Raw genomic sequence first — 27,701 nt, 5'->3', positions numbered from 1 at the left:
GGTTTTTCCACTTGTATTATGGGCACAAAACCACAGGTCTGATATCCTTAAAAGTGATGGTGTACCAGAAGGGCTACATGATTAATTAACATGCTAACTTAAATACAACAATTAAAGTAATTTTTGTTGCAGTTAAATCTTAAATGCTACTCCACACAATAATCATAAACAAGTCCACATGGTAACTATGTAACAGTAGAAAAAAGAAAGAAAGTATTCTATTTTCTTCATTCCAGCAGCAGTACCAGGACGGGTATTAACTTGTGATTAGGTGTGCCTATCTATGGCCTAATGTCCTATGTGGGGATGCATGCTGAAACCTTTCTACGTCTATTTTGCAAGGCACCATACAGTATGTTCGCTAAGTTTTGACACTAGTAACAAAAATGGCATAATTCTTAGATTAAATGCAAATATTTATCTAACACAGGAAATAAAATAAGAATGAAGATTTTTAAGTTTGATATTGGGGCAAATGACAAACTTTTTGTAAAAATATGGTTTAAAAGAATCTTTCCCTTTGTCTTTCCACTTTAAGTTCTGCACCCTAAGTTGCTGGTCAGAAAGATAAAGAAACCTAGAAAGATAAAGAAATCATGCTGGTTAAGATTATCAAACAAATCAACATGAGACTGCTGTCTAAATTAAAATAAAAATTAGAAAGGACAACTATGTTTTTAACTTTCAAAATCCACGTTTTTTCCCTACTGGCCATTTTGTAAGATATCTGGTCACATCCAGAATAACTTCATAACTAAAAACATCACTAAAACTTCATAACTAAAAACATACAAACATGGTGGAGGTCTCCAGGATGGTGACTTTGTTCTTCTCACTTTGTGCTATTCCCTCACTCACCTCTAAATCACTCCAGCTCTGGGAAGAGTCTACTTGGAAACTGCAATTAAGGTCATGCATATTTTTATAAAATCCTTAGAATCCAGGTCACTAGTATGTTATTGTAGATTCAACTTAGAATTTCTCCCAGAAAAATATCACATATGACCTCAAGCACTGGTTGTTTTGTTTGTGGCAGACTCACATAGATCAGTAGCTCTGCATAACTTTCTCTTGTCTGGCTGGACTCCATATGTGTTCTCTTTTTCATATAAAAACTCAAAGTAAATGATACTTCTCTAAACATAAAGTTCTATGACTTTAGTTGCAATATTTGAAATAATTATACAAAATATAAGTGAGTTTTAGAATCATTTTGTTTTGGGGCAAGAAGGTACTCCTCAGTAGGGGATCACTTGGTAAGTAAAAGAAACGTAGAATTTGTTGCTCTCAGCTCTCATCCATCAGATGTATCCATCCTGGTCACCACCATCATCATCATCCCCTTCATCCTCATCATCATCTTCAATTTCATCTTCATCGTTCACAATGTCATCTTCATCGTCATCAGCAGCCCATTCACGGAAATCTCCACTTGCAAAATCTCCAGAGATCTCAAAATCAATAGCTTAGGAAAAAAGTAAACATTAATGTTATGTGACTGAGTGGTGGGATAATTTCTGAGGGTCAGAAAATTCTGATGAAAATTGAGGAAATTAATAAATTGAGTCACTTTGCTGTATACCTGAAACTAACACAACATTGTTAATCACCTATACTCCAAGAAAAAATAAAAAGTCAAAAAAGATAAATAAAATAAAATTTTAATGTGCTCTTTAGCTTTCTTAACAAAAATAAGGTAAAATCCATTCTTTATCATTTGTTAAAATATACAGTGCTAAAAAGTGGAATTGTTGCTGAGGTCTGATATGTAAGATTTCCAGTTCAGTAATACTGAGCTCAGCCCAGTTTTTATAAAGTCCATGTCAAACTTTGAATTTTACAAAGAATTGAGAACTTCTTCTCTTAGTGCGTAGGCAAAATAGTTGCCCCTCAAAGATGTTCACTCGCTCATGGCTGAAACCTGTGACTATGTGACCTTACATGGTAAAGGGGCTCAGGAGATGTGATGAAATCACGGGCCTAGAGCTGACAGGTTACTGTGGGTAGCTTGGGTGGGCCCAGGTGATCACCTCCATCCTTAAAATCAAAGAACTGTTTCCAGATGAAGTCAGAGGGCAGTGTGATTACAGAAGAAGAGTCAGAAGCTGGGTAACGGTCCCTGGGCCAAGGAACGTGAGTGGTCTTAGGACAAGGCCAGGAAGCACTATCCTCGGGAGGGGGCCTCAGAAGGAACCAGCCCTGAAGACACCCTGCCCTTAGCTTGGGGAAGCCCACGCTGGACTTCTCATGTTCAGAAGTGCAAGATCACACATCTGTGCGGGTTAAGCCACGAACTCTGAGGGATTTTGTTGCAATAGCAACAGAAAACTAACACAGCCAGTAGGCACTTTAAAAAACGTTTAGAAATTTATAATGACTATGGAGGCAATAATGCACACATATCTCAGAATGTAATCATTTCCCAACTCCCCTAGTATCAATGTGTTTATTTTCTACCCTTTCTAATATTTTGGTCTAATAATCTTTGGTAGCTAATTATAGCAAATCCTATTAATGTCATCCAGTGCTTATGAACGGATTGATTTCATAATACAACACACTGAAGTTCATATCTTTTGTGAAGAAAATGTTATTTGTACTCTTCTACTTCTTGTATTTTCTTAATAATTTCAACATGCCGAGAAAACTCACAAGTCACATTCCCAAAACAATTTCCCTTTCACCTATTGAATTCATCTCCATATAATTATTATTTATAAAATAAACACCTGGAATTCTTTATCCATCACGGATAACTGAGATAACTAATAATGCAACTCGTTTAAACTGTGTGTTACAAAGCTGTGTTCTCCACATGTAACAAGTATGTTATGTAGCTATTGAGTACTGCACGCCATCCTACGGAATCTGAAAACGCTGGCCAGAAAGCCAAAACCAAGCTATTAAAAGTGTCATGGAATAAATAAACGCAGAACAGGCATTTAAGCATTAAGCGCCATTGCTTTTATACCGTTTACCATTTATCTATTTCTAAACAAATGATGTCACAGTGTATCAGTTTAAAAATTGCATAAAGGAGAAAACTAAACATTTTCTGAAATACAAGACTGACCAAGTACTTTGTTTACATTTTGGTCATTTGTATTAGTTGAAACAATCCATTAATTCCGTCTGTGTGTGTGTGTGTGTGTGTCTGTGTGTGTACAGCTAAGTGGCTTTTGTAGTGAAAGCTCTCCACAGTACAAACAGAAATACTCACTTGAAACCTGCATTCTGAAAAAATATTTCATGAAACACAAAAGACATCACACTTAAAACTTTACAATGTGTGTATGTTATGCTCAATTTAACTGTAATATTTTTTTTTAGGTTTATATATAAAATGCATGCTCAGAAAAAGAACTAGAATATTAATTATAATTACCCTGCAAACAATTAAAACTATATTTTCTCACCCAAACATAAGGAAACATGCTCACACAGCTGCAATTTATGGACCTTTACTTTAAAAAGGTTACTTTTTCTTTCATTGGTGCTCCCATGTTCTCCCTGAGTGACCTTCTCCAAAGGCACACAGACGGGAGGGTGCTGTGTGGTGACACGGCACCCACCAGGGCCGGGTGACAGGGCCCAGAATGGATGACACAGTCTGCCTTACCCGAGAGGAACACAGAAGGCATGCGACATCCTTCCCGTACTTGAAGGAGTAAAAGCGGCCCACCTTTCATTATTCTTCCTTAAAATATCTAAGTTATGCAGTTCTACTTGTTAGTTATGCAACTTTTTCTAACATGCTAGGAGTGAGCCTTCCTGCCCCCCCGCCCAGTACACTCCGTAGGGTTTGCATCGAGTCGGGCAGAGAATGCGACTCTCCAGCACTTATCCCGCGGGGGAGAAATCGTGGCCCGCGCGGCCCTTCTCCTTACCACAGTCTGCAGCACCGCGCCGCCTGGACCCCGCGACTTCCCTTCCGTATCGGTCCACGCACCAGCACTGCCCAGCGCTGCCGTGGCACTGCGTCGGCCTGTAGTAACCATCTGCGTCACACTGGGGGACGTACTGTCCTGTGAGACACGCACATGCGGGAGGAACGAGTCACCAGCCAGGCACCGACTCACTCAAGACACACACACGTGAGCTCCGGCTCCAGGCTACGGGCTACGGCGCAGGTAGAACAAAGCAGGCGCTGTCATAATGAACTCCTTGCATTTCTTCTGCTGAGCAAATTTAGCGTCTTGTCTTTTTAATCACTCTGCAAAGGGGGCTGTTTCCAGATGCACAATATACAGAATTAGAGCTGATGAACGCCATGCATAATGAGTCACCCAGACCACTCAGCAGGGCGTACGAGACCCTTCACCGTCTCATCACTGCCAATATCTGGCTTTCATTTCCCCAAATTTTCATTCATGTATCCTCAGCTCTTTCCGCATCAAGCTGTTTTCTACAAATCCAGTCCTGCTTCATCTCTCTGTGCATCTTCTCCTCACCTGGAATCCCTCTCCTTCCCTCCCTCTTGCAATGTAAAACTTGACTGAAATGTGACCCCCTTCTGTTAGGCTGGAGGGTTTCTGATATATTTCTTCCATCCTGTGTGTCTCTCACTGCATGCGTTCACCACTACTCTGGGGTACCCTCTGTATTGGGAACTTTCAGTTCTCCTGATTTTGATTGTTATACAAACAACTCACACTCAGTCTAGTGGGAAGCTAGACACTTACTTTCATAATACAATATCTAACATGTACCTGCCACACTGCTAGTGATAAGTGTGCAATAATAATTGGGAGTGAATTCACATTCTTCAATAAACACTCCCACACTACAGTGTAAGCTTTAGGAGATTAGACAATTTTCTTGTCTTTCCTGACCAATTGTCTGCTCAGTGACCAGACACAGTATAGTTACTTGATGAAAGAAAAAAGGAAAAACAATGACTAATAAACAGATAAAACATGAAACTGTTCCATTTAGTCTTGCAACAATATGGGATCATTATTTAACCCTTTAAAAAAGTTTCAAAATTCTGATATATAAATAATCAATTTAGTTTAAAAATTATAATTCATTTGAAAGATTTGAACTTCTGGTCTTTCAGTGAGGTGGACCGGATATCACCAATATGGGAAACTCGAGAACACCTTCTGTGGATTTATAGCAGGAAAGATAAGGAAGATTTTCAACATTATTGTCTCTACCTCTTAAAAAATACCATAATTTGACATACTTGACATCAAAATGTTAAGATGGACAGTCAGTGTGGCCATTTAATTTGTTGTCTCTGCCAGAAACAGAAGAGCATTATTAGGAATCAGCCTAGAACTGCAGACACCAAGACAGCTTGCAGCCTGGATGCAGCGCACCTGCTACCGCGTAACAGTCGACAGACTGTCAGAGAAGGACGCTTTCCTACCCATTTCAGAAGGAATATTGAAGGGTCAGTGCTCTCTAGTAATGACTTTCATTTTTATTATGTAAGATGAATAAAGGTGACTCCTCTCTCAATTGGGCTCTAAATATGTTTTCATTTTTTGTAACATCAAATAATCAAAGCCTGGATGTTAATAGCTTTTTGTCACTAATAGACCTTGACCAAGTCGAAGATATTTTCCAGTTGAATGTCAATGGCTTTTCCCACTGCACATGGCTGAACTTCGATTTGTAGAAAGAAAACAAACCCAGGTACCAAGGTAACGTTTCCACCTGTGAGCTGGAAAGGTGCATCTTGTAACAGAGTTAAAAGAAATGTGATACATTGTAGCTTTTATCTAATGATGTGGCTTCACATCTGAAACGCTGCATTAAAAAATTTAGCCTATTTATTTTGAACTGTGAATTTTCAAGTAATATGAAAAATCTTCTCATATAAACATACAATATTGTAATTACAAACATAGCATATCATCATACAGATTAATCAGATCTAAAACCATAAAATTATGTGCCACTAAATACACAAGAGCATTAACATACATGAAAAACAACAACAAATGTTGCATATGTGGTGTTCTACACTGTATGCTAAAATGGAAAAAAGGACATGTGTGGACAAACTGGTGAAATCCAAATAAAGTGTGAGGCTTAATTAATAGGATTATAGCAATGTTAATTTCTTAGATTTGATAAATATACGACAGTTAATCTATACATGGTAAAATGGTAACTTTAGATGAAGCTGGGTGAAAGATATATGGAAACTCTACTGTATTTGTAAAATTTCTGAATCTAAAATTATCCCAAAAAGAGTTTATTGAAAAATTGTATGTTGACAAAAATAAAGAAAATAATCATATGTAACAGTTTAACAATCAGTTAACAGCCAAGCATTCTAATATTTCAAGGCTTTGGGTGAAATTTGGAATTATCTATGTATCTATGTATCTATTTATCATCTAATACATACATTTACTTAGTAAAAGTAAGTTTATAAAAAGTGCTGATGAGACACTAAAAAATCTGTTCAAATTTTCCTGAGGAACTCAGACCACGCTTTTAACCTTCTCTCTCTCTCCCTCCCTCTCTCTTCCCCTCTCTCTCTACATACATACATGCCATCAATTCGTGAACTGTCAACCACAGAATTAGAACTGAAGTTTCTGCTGCTTTACCTTTAGCATTGTTTAAATTTCTTTTTTACTTAATAACTTTCAAAATGAGCATTATATTAGGGCAATAAAACAGACATCATATCTTTCAATACGTAAGATAATAAAAGTAAGGCTAATGACTTTCAAAAACGTCATCAATTTTGTGGCTGAAATTTAGTGAGGTCCACGTTTGTGGGATTAATGTCGATTTTGTGTTGCTGTTTCCCCAGGGTTATTTATGGGAGCAGTAACGGTGTCGGAGAGTGACCCACTACTCACCGAGGAGCTTCTTCACCCCGAGCCGCTTCTGAATACTGCCGAGCTCCGTCTGGCAAGGTGGGTCTGCAACGGCATTAATGTCACCTCAATGGTTACAGGTAAACAAAGAGGGGGCGATTTCTACGTTACCAAACCTTAGTTAGATTTACAAGGCTTTAGAAGACCCGTTACATATCAACTGTTTTACTTATGGAGACACATGCAAGTAGATACATATATGTATACACATACACGTATATATACACACATCCATCTACACCTACCTCTATGCCTACACCTACCTCTACACCTGCAGTACATCTGCACCATCATGTACATCTACATGTATGTCATCTACATCTACATCATCTACATCTACATCTGCACCTACATCTACATCATCTACATCTGCACCTACATCTACATCTACATCATCTACATCTACACCTACATCTACATCATCTACATCTGCACCTACATCTACATCATCTACATTTACACCTACATCTACATCATCTACATCTGCACCTACACCTACATCTACATCATCTACATCTACACCTACATCTACATCATCTACATCTGCACCTACATCTACATCATCTACATTTACACCTACATCTACATCATCTACATCTGCACCTACACCTACATCTACATCATCTACATCTACACCTACATCTACATCATCTACATCTGCACCTACATCTCCATCTACATCATCTACATCTGCACCTACATCTACATCATCTACACCTACATCTATATCATCTACATCTACACCTACATCTATATCATCTACATCTATACCTACATCTACATCATCTACATCATCTACATCTACATCATCTACATCTGCACCTACATCTACATCAACTACGTCTACATCTACATCATCTACGTCTACATCTACACCTACATCTGCACCTACATCTACATCATCTACATCTATACCTACATCTACATCATCTACATCTACGTCATCTACATCTACATCATCTACATCTGCACCTACATCTACATCAACTGCACCTACATCTACATCAACTACGTCTACATCTACATCATCTACGTCTACATCTACATCTACATCTATATCATCTACATCTACATCTGCACCTACATCTACATCAACTACGTCTACATCTACGTCTACATCTACATCTACATCTATATCATCTACATCTACATCTGCACCTACATCTACATCATCTACATCTACATTTACGTCTACTTCTCTATAGAGAGGCTTTTCTACTTATTGGTAGATTATCTTAATTTCCGCAGAATGACAGAATTGGATGAAAGAAAGGAGAATGGTATAAAATACTTATAGGATGGAAAATGGTTCTTTTCACTGATTTTTAAAAGGTCAATCAACTCATTAATGTAAATACCACTGACAGGTTGCTTCCCAAACTAACTGATTATGTTTTCCCTCATTTAAAACAGCTCCTACGATCAAGAGAAACAGCTTCAGATTGAAACATAATCTAGGAAAACGTGAATGCTTCCAAGTTATTCAGAGACACTGTTATAAATTTTGATAGTGAATAACACTGACAGGCTTCAGTCTTTTCAGTTTCACCCAGATGTTTGCAGTATATACCCAATTTGGAAACAGGATGTAATATACAATAGTTTCTGAGAAGCCATCTTTTAAAAAATAAACTTAGAACATTAAACCAATTTGGAAATAAGTATATGCCTATTTTTCAAACTCTTTAAAACCACTTAGAAGGAGATTAGTTTCAGAGAAGTATAAAATTCTAAATAGACATAATATAGTTTGGCTTATATTATTATATTTAATTATATATTTTCTAATATATATACATATTCTTATCTGAAAACAGTTCAATGTACTTTAGACTCTTATTGTAAAAACTTGCTGTTAATACTTGCTATATAAAAACTGCATCACAAACTACTGAAACAGCAAAACAATAAACTAGTACTTGCTCCACTACAACTTTTTTAGTGAAAAGGCAAGATATAATTCGAACAATTTAAGATTTTTTTTACCATACCAAGCTCACAATATTCAGTTATTAAATTTGCATGTAAGCAGCAGAGTGGAAAGAGACCATGAGAAAAATAACTTAGTATGTATTTTACAGTTTAATATGTCAGGCCAACAATGCTTTTCCCGGAGGAATCAAAAATGTGAAGAAAAAGTAATTTGCTTGAAAAACCTGATTACCTTATTGTTCTACTTCGCGTTGATACTGGCTCAACTGACCCCTTTGTTTTTTTCTAATAATTTGTGAGTCTTATATTATTAACAGAATAGGAATGAAGTTGCATAATATGGGCTTACAGAGTAGACCTAAAATTTACTGCCCCCCAAATATGACATTTAAAACCAAGAGGAAAGATTCTAGCTGAAGTTTCAATACTACATTGAAAGCAACTCTTCTCACTGCTATGGGACAGTTATTGTAAGTAGAAGTGATATTTCTCTTATCTTCCTGTGGGATTGCCCGAAATCAGGCACGTCTGAGTCTGACTCTCCCTGAATAAACCCAGGGCAACCACAACGTGTGTGTAGTGGAACCTGCCAGATTTCGAGCGACGTCATGACAGATTGGGCTGTTCCACTACATACAGCACTGGATTGTGAATATCTATCCTGTGCTCTGTCTGGCCTTTGACTCAGGTACACTCGGATGGCGTGACTGAGATTTCACCTGTCATTACACTCTCTTGCAAACAACTGATGTAGGTGAAAGGGCAGTGAGGTGGCAAAGTGCATGAAGGTTTGGACACGATTAGGCACAAGTTTATACACAAGATTTATTTCCCCCAATCTAATGGTGATTTGACTTTATGGAAAATTCTGATTTTATATGCTTAAAATTGTATGAAAATCATAAGTTATAAAATATAGGCTTTAATGTAATCATTAAATTTACAAGTAATTATTCCCAACAGTAGCTTTAAAAAATAAGAAAAAAAAAGAATTAAAATCTTTTACCAGTTAATTTCAAAATGCTGTTTTTTAAAAAATTAACATTGTTCATTGTTTTGCATTCTGAATTTAAAACCTCAAAGCCTTATATTGAAACCATTCACACATTATCTATATTATGAATGGATAATTGTCAATGCAATGGTAACAATGCATTTTTATTTTCCCGCACGATTTTGAACTGAAAAAAATGTCACTGGTAAAAATAAATAAGGAAATATCTCTATGTTTACAACAGTAATATACAAAGGTGTTCTTTCTATACTCACAACTAATTATTTCTAGGGAGTATATTTCTATTAGCTGTCAAATATATAGATACAATGTGATGTCAAAACTGCAAAGAAAGTGGACATTGCAGAGTGTGTGTGTGACTCAGTGGGTGCCACACACACCTGCAGGGGATGCCACCTCCCTGCAGGGAGGGCACCCGGACCAGCTCAGCCTCCTTCTCAGGAGGCCTCTGCCCAATCCCCTTCCTTCATGGAGCCTCTCACAGAATGGATATACTTAAATAACTTTATTAGGTTTACTTTGTGCAAATTTCAAATATTCATAATACCAAAGGACAACATTGCCTGTATTTAATATCTTTCATTAAATTAAAGAAAAACATCCTTTGTAAAACTAATGCAGATGACGCCCGTTCTGACATCTCCTCTGTGGCTGGAAGGCATAAACGACCTCGAAAGATGCGGCTGTTCTCACTGTCGTCCCATCGGGTGTATCGCTGGTCGGGCTCCTGCCCTGAACAGGATTTGCCGGCAAGCTGCCTAGGGGCGTCTCTCAGCATTTTATGTATGAGCGCTTCGCAAAGTCTGAATGTAAAGGTAAAGCTGCTGGAGATGCAAACTACTATCAGTATATACAGGATGGATAAACAGCAAGGTCCTACCACAGAGCACAGGGAACTACATTCAATATCCCGAGATAAACCATAATGGAAAAGAAAATGAAAACGAATACACATCTATATCTATATATATCTATAACTGAGTCACTTTGCTGTACAGTGGAAATCAACACACCATTGTGAATCAACTAGACTTCAATAAAATTAAAAAAAAATATGAGGTACAGCTGCTGGAGAAAGAAGTTTCAGATCCCCTGTCCCTGCGCTCATTCTGTAACATGAAGGACTTTAAGATCACTGAGTGTCGTCCTCAGCTGTGGACGAGATCGTTACATTCTCACAGGGCTGTATGAGGGAGAAATGATTTTATGTGCCCAAAAGACGACATGGGCCTGAATAAATGTTAATTTACTTTCTCTTTCCTGGATCTTACACAACAGCACTTTAACTGAAATAGCAACTAATAAATTGAGGTACTTTTCTGAGTAGGGGCTTAAAATATATTTTATGAAAGTAAGTTATTAACACCTAAGGTAACAGAAATCCCAAATTAATATTTTTCCTACTGATTCTTTTATAACTAATTAGAATGAAATCATACAAACCACAATCATATCCATTTTGTGTTGCTTAATTGTCATGATTTCAGAAAATCAGTCATAGAAACAGATATGCATTTTAACTAATTACAAACTTTTTTTAGGTTACAATTTTTTTCCCTTGGAAAACTACAAGTATTTCACTTGCCTGAAATTTTATATTCTCAACCTCATTTATTAAACTTTTGAAATTAACCTTAATTTATTTTTGAAAGGTATTTTTTTAACAACACTATTACTGTATTTTTCAGATATTTTCCAACAACCATACAGCTATAGTCCTGATTGCAGTTTTAAGTCAACCTGGATTAATAACACCCCATTATACATTACTCTCTCCTTCTCTCTCTCTATATATATATGTACACACATACACACACACATACATATATTACTCTAATTATAATAAACTTAAGAATTTGTTGTTTTTATTGAATAAACAGGAAAAACACATTCCTTATAAGGTGAAACATTTGAAAAAATGTTTTTAATGTTTATTCTTTTCCATGAAATTACTTAATGAGCTAACTCCATAGTCAGTTACCCCGACAGAGCTTTTGTAATATTTTCTAGCATATTAATGAATGGAATTAGCCAAACTCTCCCAAGCTTTTGGGAAGTTGTATAAATCATTTAACCAGCTCAGGTATCATTTACTAAATTATCTCTACTGTGTATTAAATGATCTCAGAGGATGTCTTCATGTGACTAGGAAGATTTCGATACTTTGGAAGTAAGTATCAAGAATAATAAATGAAAAGTATATAAAGCAGAATCTTTTGGGGACCTTTAATCAGTTTTACGAATACTACTGAAAAATCTAGGAATGTTTTAAGGTAAAAATATTTATTTCTGGAGTAGAAACATTCAGAGTTATTCAGAATATTTTAAAATGTTCATGTATAAACACTTAGACATGCTATCATAATAATCAAAGAAAAATTAAAATAACATTTGTCATCATAACAAAAGACCACGTCTCTTTAAGGCAGTTTACCTGGATTTACTTTTTTATTCTGTAAATCAGCGGTCCCCAACCTTTTTGGCACCAGGGACCAGTTCCATGGAAGACAATTTTTCCACGGATGGCGGGGGGTAACGGTTCAGGCGGTAATGGGAGCTACGGGGGGTGGGGGATGGTTCAGGTGGTAATGTGAGCAGTGGGGAGCGGCTGTAAATACAGATGAAGCTTTGCTTGCTCGCCCACTGCCCACCTCCTGCTGTATGGCCCAGTTCCTAACAGGCCACGGACCAGTACTGGTCCGCAGCCCGGGGCTTGGGGACCCCTGCTGTAAATGATTTAAGTGTATACTAGTCATTAAAACCAGGGCAAAACTTTTTAGGGGTATTCAGTCACCTAAAAAGCACATACACAATAGTGTAAGTCAACAAGTGTGTGTGTTTGTGTCAGTATGTGAGTGTGTGTTTGTGAGTTTGTGTGTGTCTCTGTGCATGTGTGTCTATGTGTGTGTGTGTGAGTGTGCGCATGTGTGTCTATGTGTGAGTGTGTGTGTGTGTGTGTATGATTTAGAATATTTTAACAGATCCAATCTACTTTTTAAACTTTGTTTAAAGTGGTTTATAAACACATTAGTGGTTTAATCTATGCTACAAACCCTGCTGTTGACTCACTGCTAATCAATTTATGCATAAGCATGTCATCCCTAATCACTGAACTATTACTAATATATGAAAAAGTAATTGTGATAGTAAAATGACTGATATAATGTGCTGGCTTCCATATGAAAACCTGAGAATCATTAACACAGATTAGAGCAGCTTGTTCATTCTGGTAGCTGTCAAGGGCTTTAAAAGGCAGTGACAATAGCAGATGTATCATGTTAGACTAATTCCCAATTTGTTTTTCAAAATTAGCATCAAAGTTACACGTGTCATTTTTTCTTAATTTCCCCAAAGCTTATCATAATTTGAATGTTTTGGGTCTATTTCCCTTAGACACAATTTTAATTATCATTTGGCTGATTACATAAGCATGGCTCCCATTTTCCCTTATGTTACCATTTCCTAGTGAAGCAGGACCCATGAAGGACCAGCCTCATCCAACCCTCCAGGCTGCCTCGCCTCTCCTGGGGAATTGAGACTCTTTCTTTGCTAGTGCATTTTCATAAAGCTAAGTTATCTAAAAAGTTTGAAAGGCTAAGTCATTTTAAAATCAAAAGTGTAAAAATAACTTTATGGTGAATGCTGTGGTTCATTTGGCTCATTTAATAAGATCACAAAACAGAACATTAAAACTCCACAGCATAGTGATAAAAAACCCATTTACTTTACACCATGGGCAAAGCAGATAGCAAACTAATTTAAATGATTACTTTTAATATCTATGTTCTCATATCTCTGTGTGTTTCTTGGCGGTTCATAATGGAAACTATAATGAAGTGCATTAATAAAAAATATTAATGACTATTTTTCATCTCATTTAGCATGTTTTGCATCCCTAGCTGTGTTATACTGTTCAACGTGCTGCTTATTTGCTCTTTTATTAAACATTCTAATTGGAAAACTATCCCTCACAATGAATGGGGTGTAGCATGCTGGGTTTCTTTTTCATTGAAAAAAATTAAAAAAAAAAATTTTCCTTGGAGTGTAGTTGATTTACAATGTTGTGTTAGTTTCAGGTGTACAGCAAAGTGAATCAGTTATACACATGTACATATGTCCTCTCTTTTTTTGATTCTTTTCCCATTTAGGCCATTGCAGAGTATTGAGTAGAGCTCCCTGTGCTGTACAGCAGGTCCCTATCGGTTACCTATTTTATACATAGTGGTGTGTGTATGTCAACCTCAGTCTCCCAATTCCCACCCCCGCCTTTCTCCCTGGGAGCCAAAAGTTTGTTTTCTGCACGTGTAACTCTGTCTCTGTTTTGTAAATTGAGGACAGGGTACAAATGAGCTTGTCTGTAGTGCACGGCTTTACTGCGCGGACAAGATGGCCTTTGGCTGGGTACCTTGTTGCCTCTGGAAGCAGTAGCACCACTCGTTGTTGGAGATGGAGCTGTCCTTGTACGTGTCACAGGAGCTGAAGAAGGCCTCCGCGCACCGCTCGTTCTTGTCCAGGTAAATGCTCCCAAGCTCCGACTGGTCCAGGAGCAGGTCGTAGTTTGTATCAAGTCTGTTAAACATCCAGCCGAGTGAATCCTTGCAAATTGGCAAAATACTGGTATCAAATCCTAAAGGCAAAGATGGAAGGATACTGGCTAAACATGAAAGTTGCCATCAGCAGCAAGCAAAATAAAGAAGTGTCAAGGCGGGTTTGTAAGAACAAACCTGACTCCATGTTAGATCTGTTTCTTTTTCATTAACCTTTGTATCCTATTGCTTTTGCTACAGTTAAGAATGTTGCCTACAGCCTAAAACATACAGGATAGCCCAGTTCTCAAGGCTCTGACCTTTAAGGGGATAACACTTTCCCATTCATATAGAGATAAAAAGTTGCCCAACAGAGAATAACGTTTGTCTTGTTGGAGGTTTACAGGAACATCATGACCTGACCTGCGTGGACGGATGCAAGAACAAGGATTCTGACACCATGAAGTTCACAACAACCAGCCACGCCCCTCCCTCACCTGGCCTTTAAAAATGCTTTGCTGAGACACTTCTGGGAGTTTGGGGTTTTCTGGGCATGAGCCACCCATCTACTTGCTTGGCCCTGCAATAAACTTTTCTCTGCTCCAAACTCTGACGTTTCGATTTGTTTGGCCTCACGGTGCATCACGCATACGAACTTGCAATCAGGTTCCTTAGGGCACCTACTCAACAGTCAGAAGTCGGGCTTACAACCACCTTGAGTAACTGGTTTCAGAGTGAAGTGGGGGTAGTAATATACACCTCTCAGGAGAGCTGTGAGAGCTAACTAACCAGAATATAAGGGGTCTAGTACTAGTCAGTCATTCATTCAGTGGCAGTTACTACCGTAATTATATTATATATTATTTACTATTCTTTTTGTTGTTCAAGCTTTTTCTGAATAAATAGGCTAGACGCATGCCTTGCTAGATGGATATAGCTATAACTGAATAATAATACCCTACTCATAAAGAAATAAAATTCATTTATTTAAAGAAATGAAAATGCCCTTTGAACAAAAGTATAATTAACACATAATAAATAATAACTTCAGTAATGCTCTGTATCTTGCTTGGTACAACCATGGTGACCGTGATAGTTCACAAGTAATATCCAGAGCAAGAATAACCAGCAGGTAATTTACACACTGCTCTGTCTTCCGCTTCCCACAAGGCAACTTTTTAAGCACACAGCCACTAGAATGAGGCAGCAGGGTGCAGTGGCAGCAGATGTGCATCAGAGCTACACACCATCAAAGTGTGGGCTACCCGGGTCAGCTGCTGACCTCGTGAAGGCTCGGTGTCCTAAAAAGCAGCAGATGCAATGTCAGCGTATGAAGCGTAACTGAGAAATTTACTTTCAACCCTTCATATTTGTCAGGTTTAAGCTACCTTGAATGTGGGTTTTGTCATCTGGTTTTTGTTTTATTTGCTACTTTTCATGCATTGCAAGTGAAAAAAACAATACTCGCGTCACTGGTATGGAAGAGAGGGTGTGTTTGGAGATACGACAGCTTTCTGAAAACCGAGTATCAGAAAGACTTAGTCTTCAACAGCAGGAGCTGAGGAGCAGTTTAACCGTTTACGAGCGGAGTCCCCTCTCAGGGGTAGTGAAGTTTGATAATTTTAGTTTGTTAAAATTCGAGATGCAAGAATAAATGCAGATATAGATATTTAAGGTTTCCTGTTCAAATCTTATCCAGCATTTTAAGGATACTTAGGATTAAAAATGAAAATAGGACTTAAGCAATTCATAATTTCACCACCTTTTCAGGGTTTATTTTACTAATAAATTCAGAGCACATTTAGTGCTTTCTACCTGTGCATCACTGTCTCGCAATGGGGGCCAAAGGTAAAGTGGTATTTGTGACACTTTCATAAAAGCAGAGAGACAGAAATTCAGTGGTTTTCTCACTGTTTGTATTTTTCTTTGTAAAATTGTTTGTAGAACCAAACAGAATTCTCCCAAACAAACAAACAGACAGAGAGCAAACATGAACTGCTCAATTCCTATTGACTTTCCAGGTCTTGACCCTGGTTCTGAGAATGCAGGGTTGAAACATACAGACAAGACCCCATTCTCTTAGAGTTTACTTTGAAAACCAGCCTGGTTTGAGATATTGGTTGAAACTGCCTCTTACCACCCGAAGTTGTCAAATGCCCAGGGATTACATGAAGAAAGCAACCTGCAGAAAAAGATATACTAAAGTCTGTAAAACCATTCAAAGAACCTGAATTCGGGGTGTGAGATTCTGGTGTGCCTTGGACCCCACCCTTCCTTCCCAAGCTCATTTTAGGAGGCAATGGAGAAACTTAACTGCCTTCAGCAAGATCTTTTTTGACCCACCTCCTAGAGTAATGAAAATAAAAACAAAAATAAACAAATGGGACCTAATGAAACTTAAAAGCTTTTATACAGCAAAGGAAACCATAAACAAAAGACAAACCACAGAATGGGAGAAAATATTTGCAAACAATGCAACCGACAAGGGATTAATCTCCAAAAATACAAACAGCTCATGCAGCTCAATATCAAAAAATCAAACAACCCAATCAAAAAATGGGCAGAAGACCTAAATAGACATTTCTCCGAAGAAGACATACAGATGGCCAACAAACACATGAAAAGATGCTCAACATCACTAATTATTAGAGAAATGCAAATCAAAACTACAGTGAGGTATCACCTCACACCGGTCAGAATGGCAATCATCAAAAATTCTACAAACAGGGCTTCCCTGGTGGCGCAGTGGTTGAGACTCTGCCTGCCAGTGCAGGGGACACGGGTTCGGGCCCTGGTCTGGGAAGATCCCACATGCCGCGGAGCGACTGGGCCCGTGAGCCACAACTACTGAGCCTGCGCGTCTGGAGCCTGTGCTCCGCAACAAGAGAGGCCGCGATAGTGAGAGGCCCGTGCACCACGATGAAGAGTGGCCCCCACTCGCCGCAACTGGAGAAAGCCCTCGCACAGAAACGAAGACCCAACACAGCCAAAAATAAATAAAATAAATTTATAAAAAAAAAAGAATTCTACAAACAATAAATGCTGGCGAGGGTGTGGAGAAAAGGGAACCCTCTTGCACTGTTGGTGGGAATGTAAATTGATACAGCCACTATGGAGAACAGTATGGAGGTTCCTTAAAAACTAAAAATAGAACTACCATACGACCCAGCAATCCCACTCCTGGGCATATATCCAGAGAAAACCGTAATTCGAACAGATACATGCACCCCAATGTTCACAGCAGCACTATTTACAATAGCCAGGACATGCAAGCAACCTAAATGTCCATCGACAGATGAATGGATAAAGAAGATGTGGCACGTATATACAATGGAATATTACTCAGCCATAAAAAAAGAATGAAATAGTGCCATTTGCAGAGATGTGGATGGACCTAGAGACTGTCATACAGAGTGATGGAAGTCAGAAAGAGAAAAACAAATGTTGTATATTAACGTATATATGTGGAATCTAGAAAAATGGTATCGATGATCTTATTTGTGAAGCAGAAATAGAGACATAGACGTAGAGAACAAACGTATGGATACCAAGGGGGAAAAGGGCAGGGCTGGGATGAATTGGGAGATGGGGATTAAGTCATATATAATATTGATACTATGTATAAAATAGATAACTAATGAGAACCTACTGTATAGCACAGGGAACTCTACTCAGTGCTCTGTGGTGACCTAAACGGGAAGGAAATCCAAAAAAGAGGGGCTATATGTATATGTATAGCTGATTCATTTTGCTGTACAGCAGAAACTAACAGAGCATTGTAAAGCAACTATACTCCAATAAAAGCTAATTAAAAAAGAGAAGGAGACTTACCTGCCTTTATGAACAAAAGGTCTTGGAAGAGGAGAGAAGGGCACTGGGAGTCAGTGACGCGAGTTTATCCCCTCCCCCACCTACTTCTGAAGGGAGGGGTCATCTGGTGAGCCTCCCAGAGCTCTGCACGGGGCGGGGGTGGTGGTGTGGGGGGGGGGGGCGCTGCAAGAGCATCCCGTAAATGCACCAGAGTCTGCGGGGACAGGGAGTGTCTGACCCGCGGGGGAAGGCCTGCTTATCTGCTTTTTGATGAGTCCTGTTGCTGCCAAAGTGGGAAAGGCAGCTGGAGTAGAGCGGCAGGGACGGCTCTGGGTCAAGCAGAGCCTGGAGGCTCAGTCTGGGTGCTGGGATGCCTAGGTGGGTGGGACACAGGGGACCCCAGAGGAGGTGCGCAGAAGCCAGCGGCTGGGGACCAGCAAGAGAGCTCCCTGGTGGGAGGAGTGATGGAGGACCAGCGCAGAGACCACAGAGCAAGTGTGCCCTGTCCTCAGCACGGTGAGGCTGCAGTGCTGACGTGACCGGACTTTGTTTCATTGGGTGGGCCAAGAAGTGCCTTCGGTTTCTTAAGTAAAAATAAAAGACACAGTGTTCATTTTCACCAAGAACTTTATGGAACAACGTATTCACCCTTTTGTTCCACTACTTTCTGCCATTTTTCAGGCAACTTGATAATTCCATCTTCCCAAAACGTTTTGTCTCTTTGAGCAACAAACTGTTCCAGGTGCCTTTTACAGTCTTCCAGGGAATTGAAATTTTCTCCGTTAAGAGAATTTTGTAAAGACTGAAATAAATGGAAATCCAAAGGTGCAATGTCTGGTGAATACGGCAGATGAATCAGAACTTCCCAGCCAAGCTGTAACAGTTTCTGCCTGGTTATCAAAGAAACATGCAGTCTTGTGTTATCCTGATGGAAGATTATGTGTTTTCTGTTAATTAATTCTGGACGCTTTTTGTTGAGTGCTACTTTCAGTTGGTCTAACTGGAAGCAGTAATTGTTGGAATTATTTATTTGGTTTTCTGGAAGGAGCTCGTAATAGAGGACTCCCTTCCAATCCCACCATATACACAACATCACCTTCTTGGGATGAAGACCGGCCTTTGGTGTGGTTGGTGGTTGGTTATTTCGCTTGCCCCACTATCTCTTCTGTTCCACACTGTTGTACAGTATCCATTTTTCATTGCCTGTCACAACTGGTTTTAAACATGGAACGTTTTCATTGCGTTTCAGTAGAGAATCGCATGCAGAAATACGGCCAAAAAGGTTTTTTTCGCTTAACTTAGGTGGAACACAAATGTCAAAGCAATTCACATAACCAAGCTGGTGCCGATGATTTTCAACGCTTGATTTGGATATTTTGAGTATGTCGGCTATCTCCCACGTGGTATAACGCTGATTGTTCTCAGTTAATGTCTCGATTTCATCGCTATCAACTTCAACTGGTCTGCCTGACCATGGAGCATTGCCCAGTGAGAAATCTCCAGCACGAAACTCTGCAAACCACTTTTGACACATTTGGTCAGTCACAGCACCTTCTCCATACACTGCACAAATCTTTTTGTGCGTTTCAGTTGCATCTTTACCTTTCTTGAAATAATAAAGCATAATATGCCGAAAATGTTGCTTTTTTCCCTTCTGTCTTCAATATTAAAATGGCTACACAAAAACACACCAATTTTGATGTCTTTTTTTAAATGCACGCTGATATGACAGCTGTCACGTACAAACTAACAAAATTGTTTCAAATGAAGTTAAAGACAACTAAGTGCTACTAGAGCCATCTTACGGAGAAAACCGAACGAAACTTTTGGCCAACCCAATAGAAGGAAAACAGCCTCTGCACAGGATTAGATGGGAGCTGGGGCGGAAGCTGGGAGACCAGCAGGAAGTAACCATCACAGCCCTCGTGAGAGATTTCTGCAGATTGTTTGTATCACATCTTCACTCGAGCTTCTTTTGAACAATCATCAATCTTTAAAATATAAGTTTTAAAATGATCTCTGCCCAGCTTTTATGACATGCCAGCCAATATCCTTGTCAGTTTCAATGCGTTGTTATTTTTCTCAGTATAGGGTGAAAGAAAAGTGGTCTTAACCATTCAATGGTTTTTGTAGCTCTACTTTGAGGAGAGCTTTTCTACAAATCAGATATCAACATGAAAGAATATTTCTGAAAATATGACATGCATAGATACTTAACAAACCTTAGACACAACAGGACCAAGAGTTTATCCTTTATGTTACAAAGAAACGGACTTCTTATAGAGTACATGCCTGGTGAATGATCCATTTGATGACATGTGATGTCTTAGATGGAGAATGTCAGGGAATCTGATTTGGATTCAGGTCACTGGCCCGAGTTCTGTCACTACCTTGTTGTGGTTAAGTTATTTAATGTATCAAGGCTGTAATGTCCACACTGAGACAATGTGGGGATTTTTAAAAGTATGATCTCTATGTTACCCTGGAGATAAAAAATACAGTGAGTTTATGTTATTTGAATGATATAGTTATACACAAAGTTGTGTTACAAGGGTCACTGGAATGATAAGTAACAGAAAAGGACTAGCAATAAAATTATTCTGATAGTCTAAATTATCAATAAATGTGTACTATTCAGTATGATTCTGTTGATGCTACAAATATAAAATAAAATTAATTTGGAAAAAATTTTAAACTTTTGGAGCCACAGACACTATGTGGTAACTTTGAGCATTCTCGGATATGCTACTGTATATTTATTATATATAATACAGTACAAATATTATATATGTGTCTATATATATATAGGAAAGAATTCTAGGTCCAGCCAGAAATCTGACTTGGGTCACCAAAGTAAAAACTTTTGCTTTCACCCAATTTCTGAAGTCTACTTTGCCTCATAGAAACATAACCACTCCAGCTTTCTTATGATTAGAATTTCCACTATTTTACTTTCAACTAATTTTCATTTTACATTTAAAATGGGTCTCTGAGAGACAGCATGGCACTGAGTCTCACATTTTTTCCAAGTCTGACAATCTCGGCCTTTTTACTGAAGTGTTAAGGCCACATGCATTTAATATTGTCAAAATGGTTGTATTTAAAACTTCCATCTTGTTATTATTTGATTTGTCCCCTCTGTTATTTGTCTTTTCCTGTCTTGTTTTTTATTAAACATGTTGCTCTTATTTTTTATGATTCCCACTTAATCTCCACTATTGGTTTATGTGGCAGGCAAAACCGTGGTCCCTCAAAGATATCCACGTGGACCTATGTGATACCACATCCAAAAGGGAGTTATGAGTATGGGTGGAATTAAAGTTCCTAATCAGTTGACTTTAAAATTGGGAGCTCATCATGGATTATCTGCATTGACCCCATCTAATCACATAAACCCTTAAAAGTGAAGAACTTTTCCCAGCTGTAGTCAGACAGAAATGACACAGAAAAAAAAGGCTTTAAGGAAGGAGGCTGTGAGCCCAGGAACACGGGTGGTCCCTAGGAACTGAGCACAACACGAAGGAAAGGGGGCCCTGGTCCTACAGCCGCAGGAGCCCCATTCTGACCACCGTCCACTGACCAGGGAAATGGATCCTCTCCTGGAGCCTCCGACACCTCGATCTTAGTGTGGTGAGACCTGCGTTAGACCTCGGACCTACAGAGCTGTGAAACGATGAATCTGTGCTCCTAAACTACTAAGTTTTGAGGTAATGCTACCTCAGCAGTAGAAAATTACCGTAGTTTATTCACTATATTTATTTTATTGTTTGGTGGTTGCCCAGGGTTTACAGTGTATGTCACTGGCTATCATGTCTACCTTCAGATGATGTCACAGCCCTGACGTCCGCTGTAAGGAACTTACCAGCGTGTACTTAGACCCCAACTCCTCCACACTTTCTGCAATTCATCCATTTAAATTCTACATGTTATAAACCCCATGCGCTGTTACAGTGTTTGCTCTAAACAACTTAATCGCTTTTCAACTGATTAAAAATGAGAAAAGAAACCCTTTCACTTTAAAGGAAGCTTTGTTTTCTATGCACGACACTCCGACACCAAGCGTGCGGGTTTTCCGCCCAGCACTACTCTATTTTCTGTGGACGGCAGCGAGGGTCCTGCAGCTCAGTTCAGTCCTCACCTCCGTCCTCAGACCCCAGAGCCTATGGGCTCAGCTCCACAAGACGGCCCCCGCCCCACATACCAGCTGCGAGAGGTGCGGACTCAGGTTCCGTAACTTATTAGAACGGCACAGAACTCAGGGAAAACATTACCTACGTTTGCCAGTTCATTATAAAGGCAATTATAAATAGACAGCCCGATGAAGCGGTACCCAGGGCGAGTTCTGGAAGGGTCCCGGGCCGGAGCTTCTGTCCCACGGGGCTGGCGTGTGTCACCCTCTCAGCACGGGCGCGCACCCACCAACCCAGAAGCTCTCTGGACCCTGTGATCGGGGATTTTATGGAGACTCCACCACGGAGGCATGAATGACTATTAACTCCATCTCCTCCCCGGAGGATGGAGGGGGGCTGAAAGCTCCCCCCTCCTAACCGGGGCTCGGTCTTTCTGGTGACCGCCCCCCAACCTGGGGCCATCCAGGAGCCCCCGAGTCACCCCCTTCCATAGAAGACGCCCCTTTCACCCAGCAGTTCCAGGGGATTCGGGAGCTCCGTGGAAGGAGCTCCTATCACCCTCATCACGCAGGAGATAACAAGGGTTTTAGGAACCCTGTGTCAGGAACTGGGGTCAAAGACCAGATATTAGAACAAGATATGCTCCGAGCACCTCTACTACTCAGGAAATTAGGGTAACAGAAGCTCTGTGTCAGGAATCCTGGACAGGGACCAAATGCATTATTTCTCACCATGTCACATTTCTGGTCCGTAATAGTCCTCTGTGTAGACAGAAACTTCCGTGTGGCATCACTACCTTCTAGAAATTCCTGTAACATTTCTTGAAATCTCTCAGCTTTGGATTGTTTAAAATGTCTTGATTTTAGCTTTCTTTGCCAGGGATGGTAGTTTTTTTCTTTTCTTTTAGCACATTAGAAATGTTCCACTGTGTTCTGGCCTCGTGGTCTCCGGGGAAAAGCTTGCCGATGTCCTGACCTTTGTTCCTCTGAACAAAATTTGTCCTCCCCCCTTTATTTTCCTTCCAGCTGCTTTTAAGAGGCTCTTCTTAATGCTGACTTTCAGCATTTTGATTAGGGTATGCTTTGGTTCGTTTTTCTTTGTTTCTGTTTCTTGATGTTTGTTGTACTTGTATCTGTGGGTTTAATATTCATCAAGTTCAGAAAATTTTAGCCATTATTTCTTCATATAACTTTCTAAGCCTCACACCTCCAGTACTGTTACTCATAGGTAATGCATCTGACATGCCCCCAGAGTTCACTAAGACACAGGCTTCTGTTTGTTTCTTTTTTCCTATGTGCTTTATTTTGGGTAGTTTCTATCACATCTCTTCAGGTACGTGGACTTTTTCTTCTGCAGTGTCCAATGTGCTTTTAACTCACCCAGCACATTCTTCATTTCATTTATTGCCGGCTTCCCCAGATATACTATGTGGTTGTTTTCTTCATATATCCCCTCTTGCAACTGCTGTCCCTGTTTACATTTATATAACTGTGCATATTAATAATATTTACAATAGTTGTTTCAGGTCCTTGTATACTCATCCCATCATCACTGTAATTTCTGGGTATATTTTCTGGATTGCAGTTTCTCCAAGTTGTGGACCATATTTTTATGCTTCATAGCATACTTGGTAGATCTCAGTTGGATGCTGCACATTGTGAATTTTAAGTTATCAGTGGTTGGGTTTTGTGGAATACCTCTACGTGTTATACTTAGTTCTGACATGAAGTTAAAAACCTGCACGTCAGTCTAACTCTGAAGGCAGCTTTAAGGCTCTGTTATGTGGGTGCAGAGCAGACCTTCATTCCAGGACAGATATAGTCCCACCAGCAATGCAAGTCTTATTTCATCATAGGGACGAACAAACATTTCTTCACCTACTCACCAGGCAAGGACATTTGGGTTCTGGCCAGTTTTGTAATTATAAATAAAGTTGCTATAAACATGCACATATATGTTTTTTATGTGAGTGTATGTTGTAATTTCTCAAGGATAAATATCTTGAGATGGGATTTCTGGGTCATATGGTACGTTTATGCTCCTTTTAGAAAACACTGCCCAACCGTTCTTCAGAGTGGCTGCACCACTTTGCATTCCCACCAGCAGCGGACGAGAGACACAGTTACCCAGACCTCACCTAGCACTGCTATTCACTTGGAGCCATTCTCATAAGGATGTAAGAGGTATCTCACTGTGAACAAAAGTTTAGCCTCTCCCTAATGTTGACGGACGTCCAGATTCTTTTCATGTGTTAATTACACCATATCCCATCTTTGGTGATGTGTACAGATGTTCTGCCCACTTTCAGTTGGGCTGTTTGTTTTACCACTATTGAGAAATGAGTGTTATTTATATTTTCTAGATGCAAGTCCTTTATCAGATATGTATTTGCCAATATTTTGTCCCACTTTGTGGCTTGTCTTTTCACTGTTTAATCAGTAGCTTTCAAAAATCAAACATTTTTAACGTTGATGAAGTTTGGCATCACTTTTTCCTTTTACGCATCGTGTCTAAGAAACCTCTGCTGACCAAAGGTGACATGTGTTTGTGCTTATGTTTCCTCCTATAAGTTTTATAGTCTTAGGCTGTCCACTTAGGACTGACTTTTACTTCAGGTAAATGATGACTTTGGGACTCTCTTCCACGGACTGCTCCGTTGGACACAAGTGAAAGTCAGGCCACCCTTACCCCACCTGGGGAGAAAGTGAACCTCCCGGCTAGGGGCGGGGACTGCATGTTCCCTTGTGCTCTGCACGTGCCTTGTGTTGCCCCATCGCGGGACACACTGCAGCCCTGGGCCCCGTGATCACATGGCCTGCCGGCCACGGCAGCTCCTCGGAGGGAAGCAGACACCGAGCTCTGGACCCCTGCCTGGGTCCCCCAGGCTCTCTCCTGGTCACAGAGCCCAGGACGAAGTACACACATGTGGCCCCTTCCCCAGGGCGGCTGCCTGCCCCACGTCTAATCCCGACACCACCAGGGTCACTGCGGGCTTTGTTCCTGTAGCTGCGCATCTCAAAGTGAAAACCGGGCACAAATGGGATCCCCTCCCCACCCTGTCCCAGCGCCTCTACCTTCCTTCCTGGTCCTCAGAGCTGCAGTCAAGGGTAATCAGTCAAAATCAGTGCAAGGAACCCCAGGATCTTAAAGACAATCACGCAAAATTAGTACATTTAGGGATTATTATAAATGATCCCATTTTAGTTTATATGTAATTAACTTTAAAACTAGTGAGAAGGTAATACTTCATATAAAAAAATTACTCATAAATAGATTTAACTCGTTATCAACCTTTGCATTTTCCAACGGATGTTAGAACACGGGGACCCAATGCTGCAAGTGATAGAGTGGAGACTAAATAAACAGAAAGTACATAAACTGAATTTACAAAGCACGCGATGCTGTCTGCTTCTAGTATTTCTAAAAATGGCTCGCTCCCTATTTTTCTCCACTGCTCTGACCGGGTCTGTGCTGTACGTCTGGGTTATAATGTGGCCCCAGTGTTCCAGCTGGGACATTCTTCTCATAAGAGGCTCGATGCCCAATTTCCAGGAGCTCGCAACTCACAGTGTTATCACAAAGACAGGGGATCTGTGCGTGAAAGACTCTCCCATTGTCACAAAAAGGATCAAATCTGCTAGTCTGCCAATATGAGATGAGAGAAAAAATAACTGAGGGATAATTTAAATTTATAAAACTGAAATATGTATTAGTTAGGAAACTGACACAATGCAACATTCAAAAATGGTTTTTTAGAGTCTAAGGTAATTTGTACCTTATAAACAAATTCAGAAATAACACACAGCTGTGTATGGTTTACTCAGAGTGGCTTCAGGTCACAGGCTGTGGTTCTGCATGGCGTGGCCTGAAGGTCTCCGACGACCGTGACTTCCTGAAAGTTCCCCTTGGGTCTTTGCAAGGTCCTCCTCCCTTGAGAATGATAACTTTCATGAACTTTTATGATAGTTTTTCGAAACAGAAGTAACCTAGGGCTCAATCTTATAATAAATGTCATCTTTGGGATACTTATATTTTTAGGATGTTAAAAATAATAAGTATGTGGCTTTCATCAGCATAAAAAGAATATTATATGCAAACAATTAAATTAAAAAGGATAAAATTACCATGTTTGTATGCAGACAGGATGGGAACTGCATTTAGAAGGAGGTTAGGTCACTTACTTTCTTCTCCTCTCCAGTGTTCCTGAGATACAGTTGACATAACATTGTATTATTTAGTCCAAAGTGTGCAGCATATTCTCTTAGCAACTTTCAAATACACAACACAGCATTGTTAACTGTAGTTGCCATGCTGCACATTACATCCCAGGACTTATTTATCCCCAGAACCTCTTATCTTCTAAGTGGAAGTTTGTACCTTTTTACCCCTTCACTCAGGTCCCACATCACCCATGCCCACCTCTGGGAACTACCAGTCTGCTCTCTGTAGCCATGAGTTCTCTTTTTTTTAGATTGCTCATACACATGAGATCATAGGGTATTTGTCTTTCTCTGTCTGACTTATTTCACTTATATTTGGGATATTTAAAAGAGAACATTTAAGTAAAGCCATTGTAATTTATTTATGTTGTAAAATTTGTCATTATCTTAAAACGCTTTCAATAGTTAAACTAAAATTTTTTATCATGGTATGAGACTCTATCAAAGTTTGTCTGAAAAAAGTAATACTATATTTTACTTGTTACTTGTTATTTTGTAACTTAGGTGTTGCTGAGCAATCAAGCATAGCTAGGGTGTGAAGCTGGGCACTGTGTTGAAAATAAATTACAACGAACCTTGTGGGAGAAGATAATGCTTAACTCTTGAGACATTTTACAACATTCTCTCCTTTTATTTATTAATCCATTTTTGTCAGTGTCCTTCCTTTATCTGTTCCTTAAGTACTGGTATTCTATCTAAAATATGACACAAATGAACGTATCTACGAAACAGAAACAGACTCAGCGAGAGAACAGACTTGTGGCTGCCAAGGGGGAAGGAGCGGGTAGGGGAGGGAAGGATTGGGAGTTTGGGATTAGCAGATGCAAACTAGCATATATAGGATGGATAAACAACAAGGTCCTACTGTGTAGCACAGGGAACTATGTTCAATATCCTGTGATAAACCATAATGGAAAAGAGTATTTAAAAAAAGGATGTAAAAAAATAATACATATTGGTATTCTAAAAACTCATTTCTCGGGCTTCCCGGGTGGCGCAGTGGTTGAGAATCTGCCTGCCAATGCAGGGGACACGGGTTCGTGCCCCGGTCTGGGAAGATCCCACATGCCGCGGGGCGGCTAGGCCCGTGAGCCACAACTACTGAGCCTGCGCGTCTGGAGCCTGTGCTCTGCAACGGGAGAGGCCGCGACAATGAGAGGCCCGCGCACTGCGATGAAGAGTGGCCCCCGCTTGCCGCAACTAGAGAAAGCCCTAGCACAGAA

The 27,701-nt window shown here is 39.7% G+C and overlaps 1 protein-coding gene across 5 annotated transcripts in view; it reads right to left on the bottom strand.

Moving 5' to 3' along the window:
* Positions 1-1,226: 1,226 nt before the first annotated feature.
* The window catches only part of SPOCK3 (SPARC (osteonectin), cwcv and kazal like domains proteoglycan 3), a 445,863-nt gene continuing 419,388 nt past the window's right edge, over positions 1,227-27,701 (bottom strand). For all 5 annotated transcript variants that reach the window (XM_068552511.1, XM_068552512.1, XM_068552510.1 and 2 more), the window contains 4 exons: positions 14,198-14,419; positions 6,828-6,890; positions 3,888-4,025; positions 1,227-1,465 (listed from right to left, as the gene is read on the bottom strand). In XM_068552511.1, coding sequence (XP_068408612.1) covers positions 1,302-1,465; positions 3,888-4,025; positions 6,828-6,890; positions 14,198-14,419 — 587 coding nt within the window. In that variant the 3' untranslated portion in view covers positions 1,227-1,301. The remainder of the gene's footprint in view (positions 1,466-3,887; positions 4,026-6,827; positions 6,891-14,197; positions 14,420-27,701) is intronic.

This window comes from Eschrichtius robustus, chromosome 10, assembly GCF_028021215.1.
Source record: "Eschrichtius robustus isolate mEscRob2 chromosome 10, mEscRob2.pri, whole genome shotgun sequence".
Lineage (NCBI taxonomy): Eukaryota > Metazoa > Chordata > Mammalia > Artiodactyla > Eschrichtiidae > Eschrichtius > Eschrichtius robustus.
The sequence above is the reverse complement of the archived record's forward strand: the minus strand, read 5'-3'. Positions and strand labels throughout refer to the sequence as shown.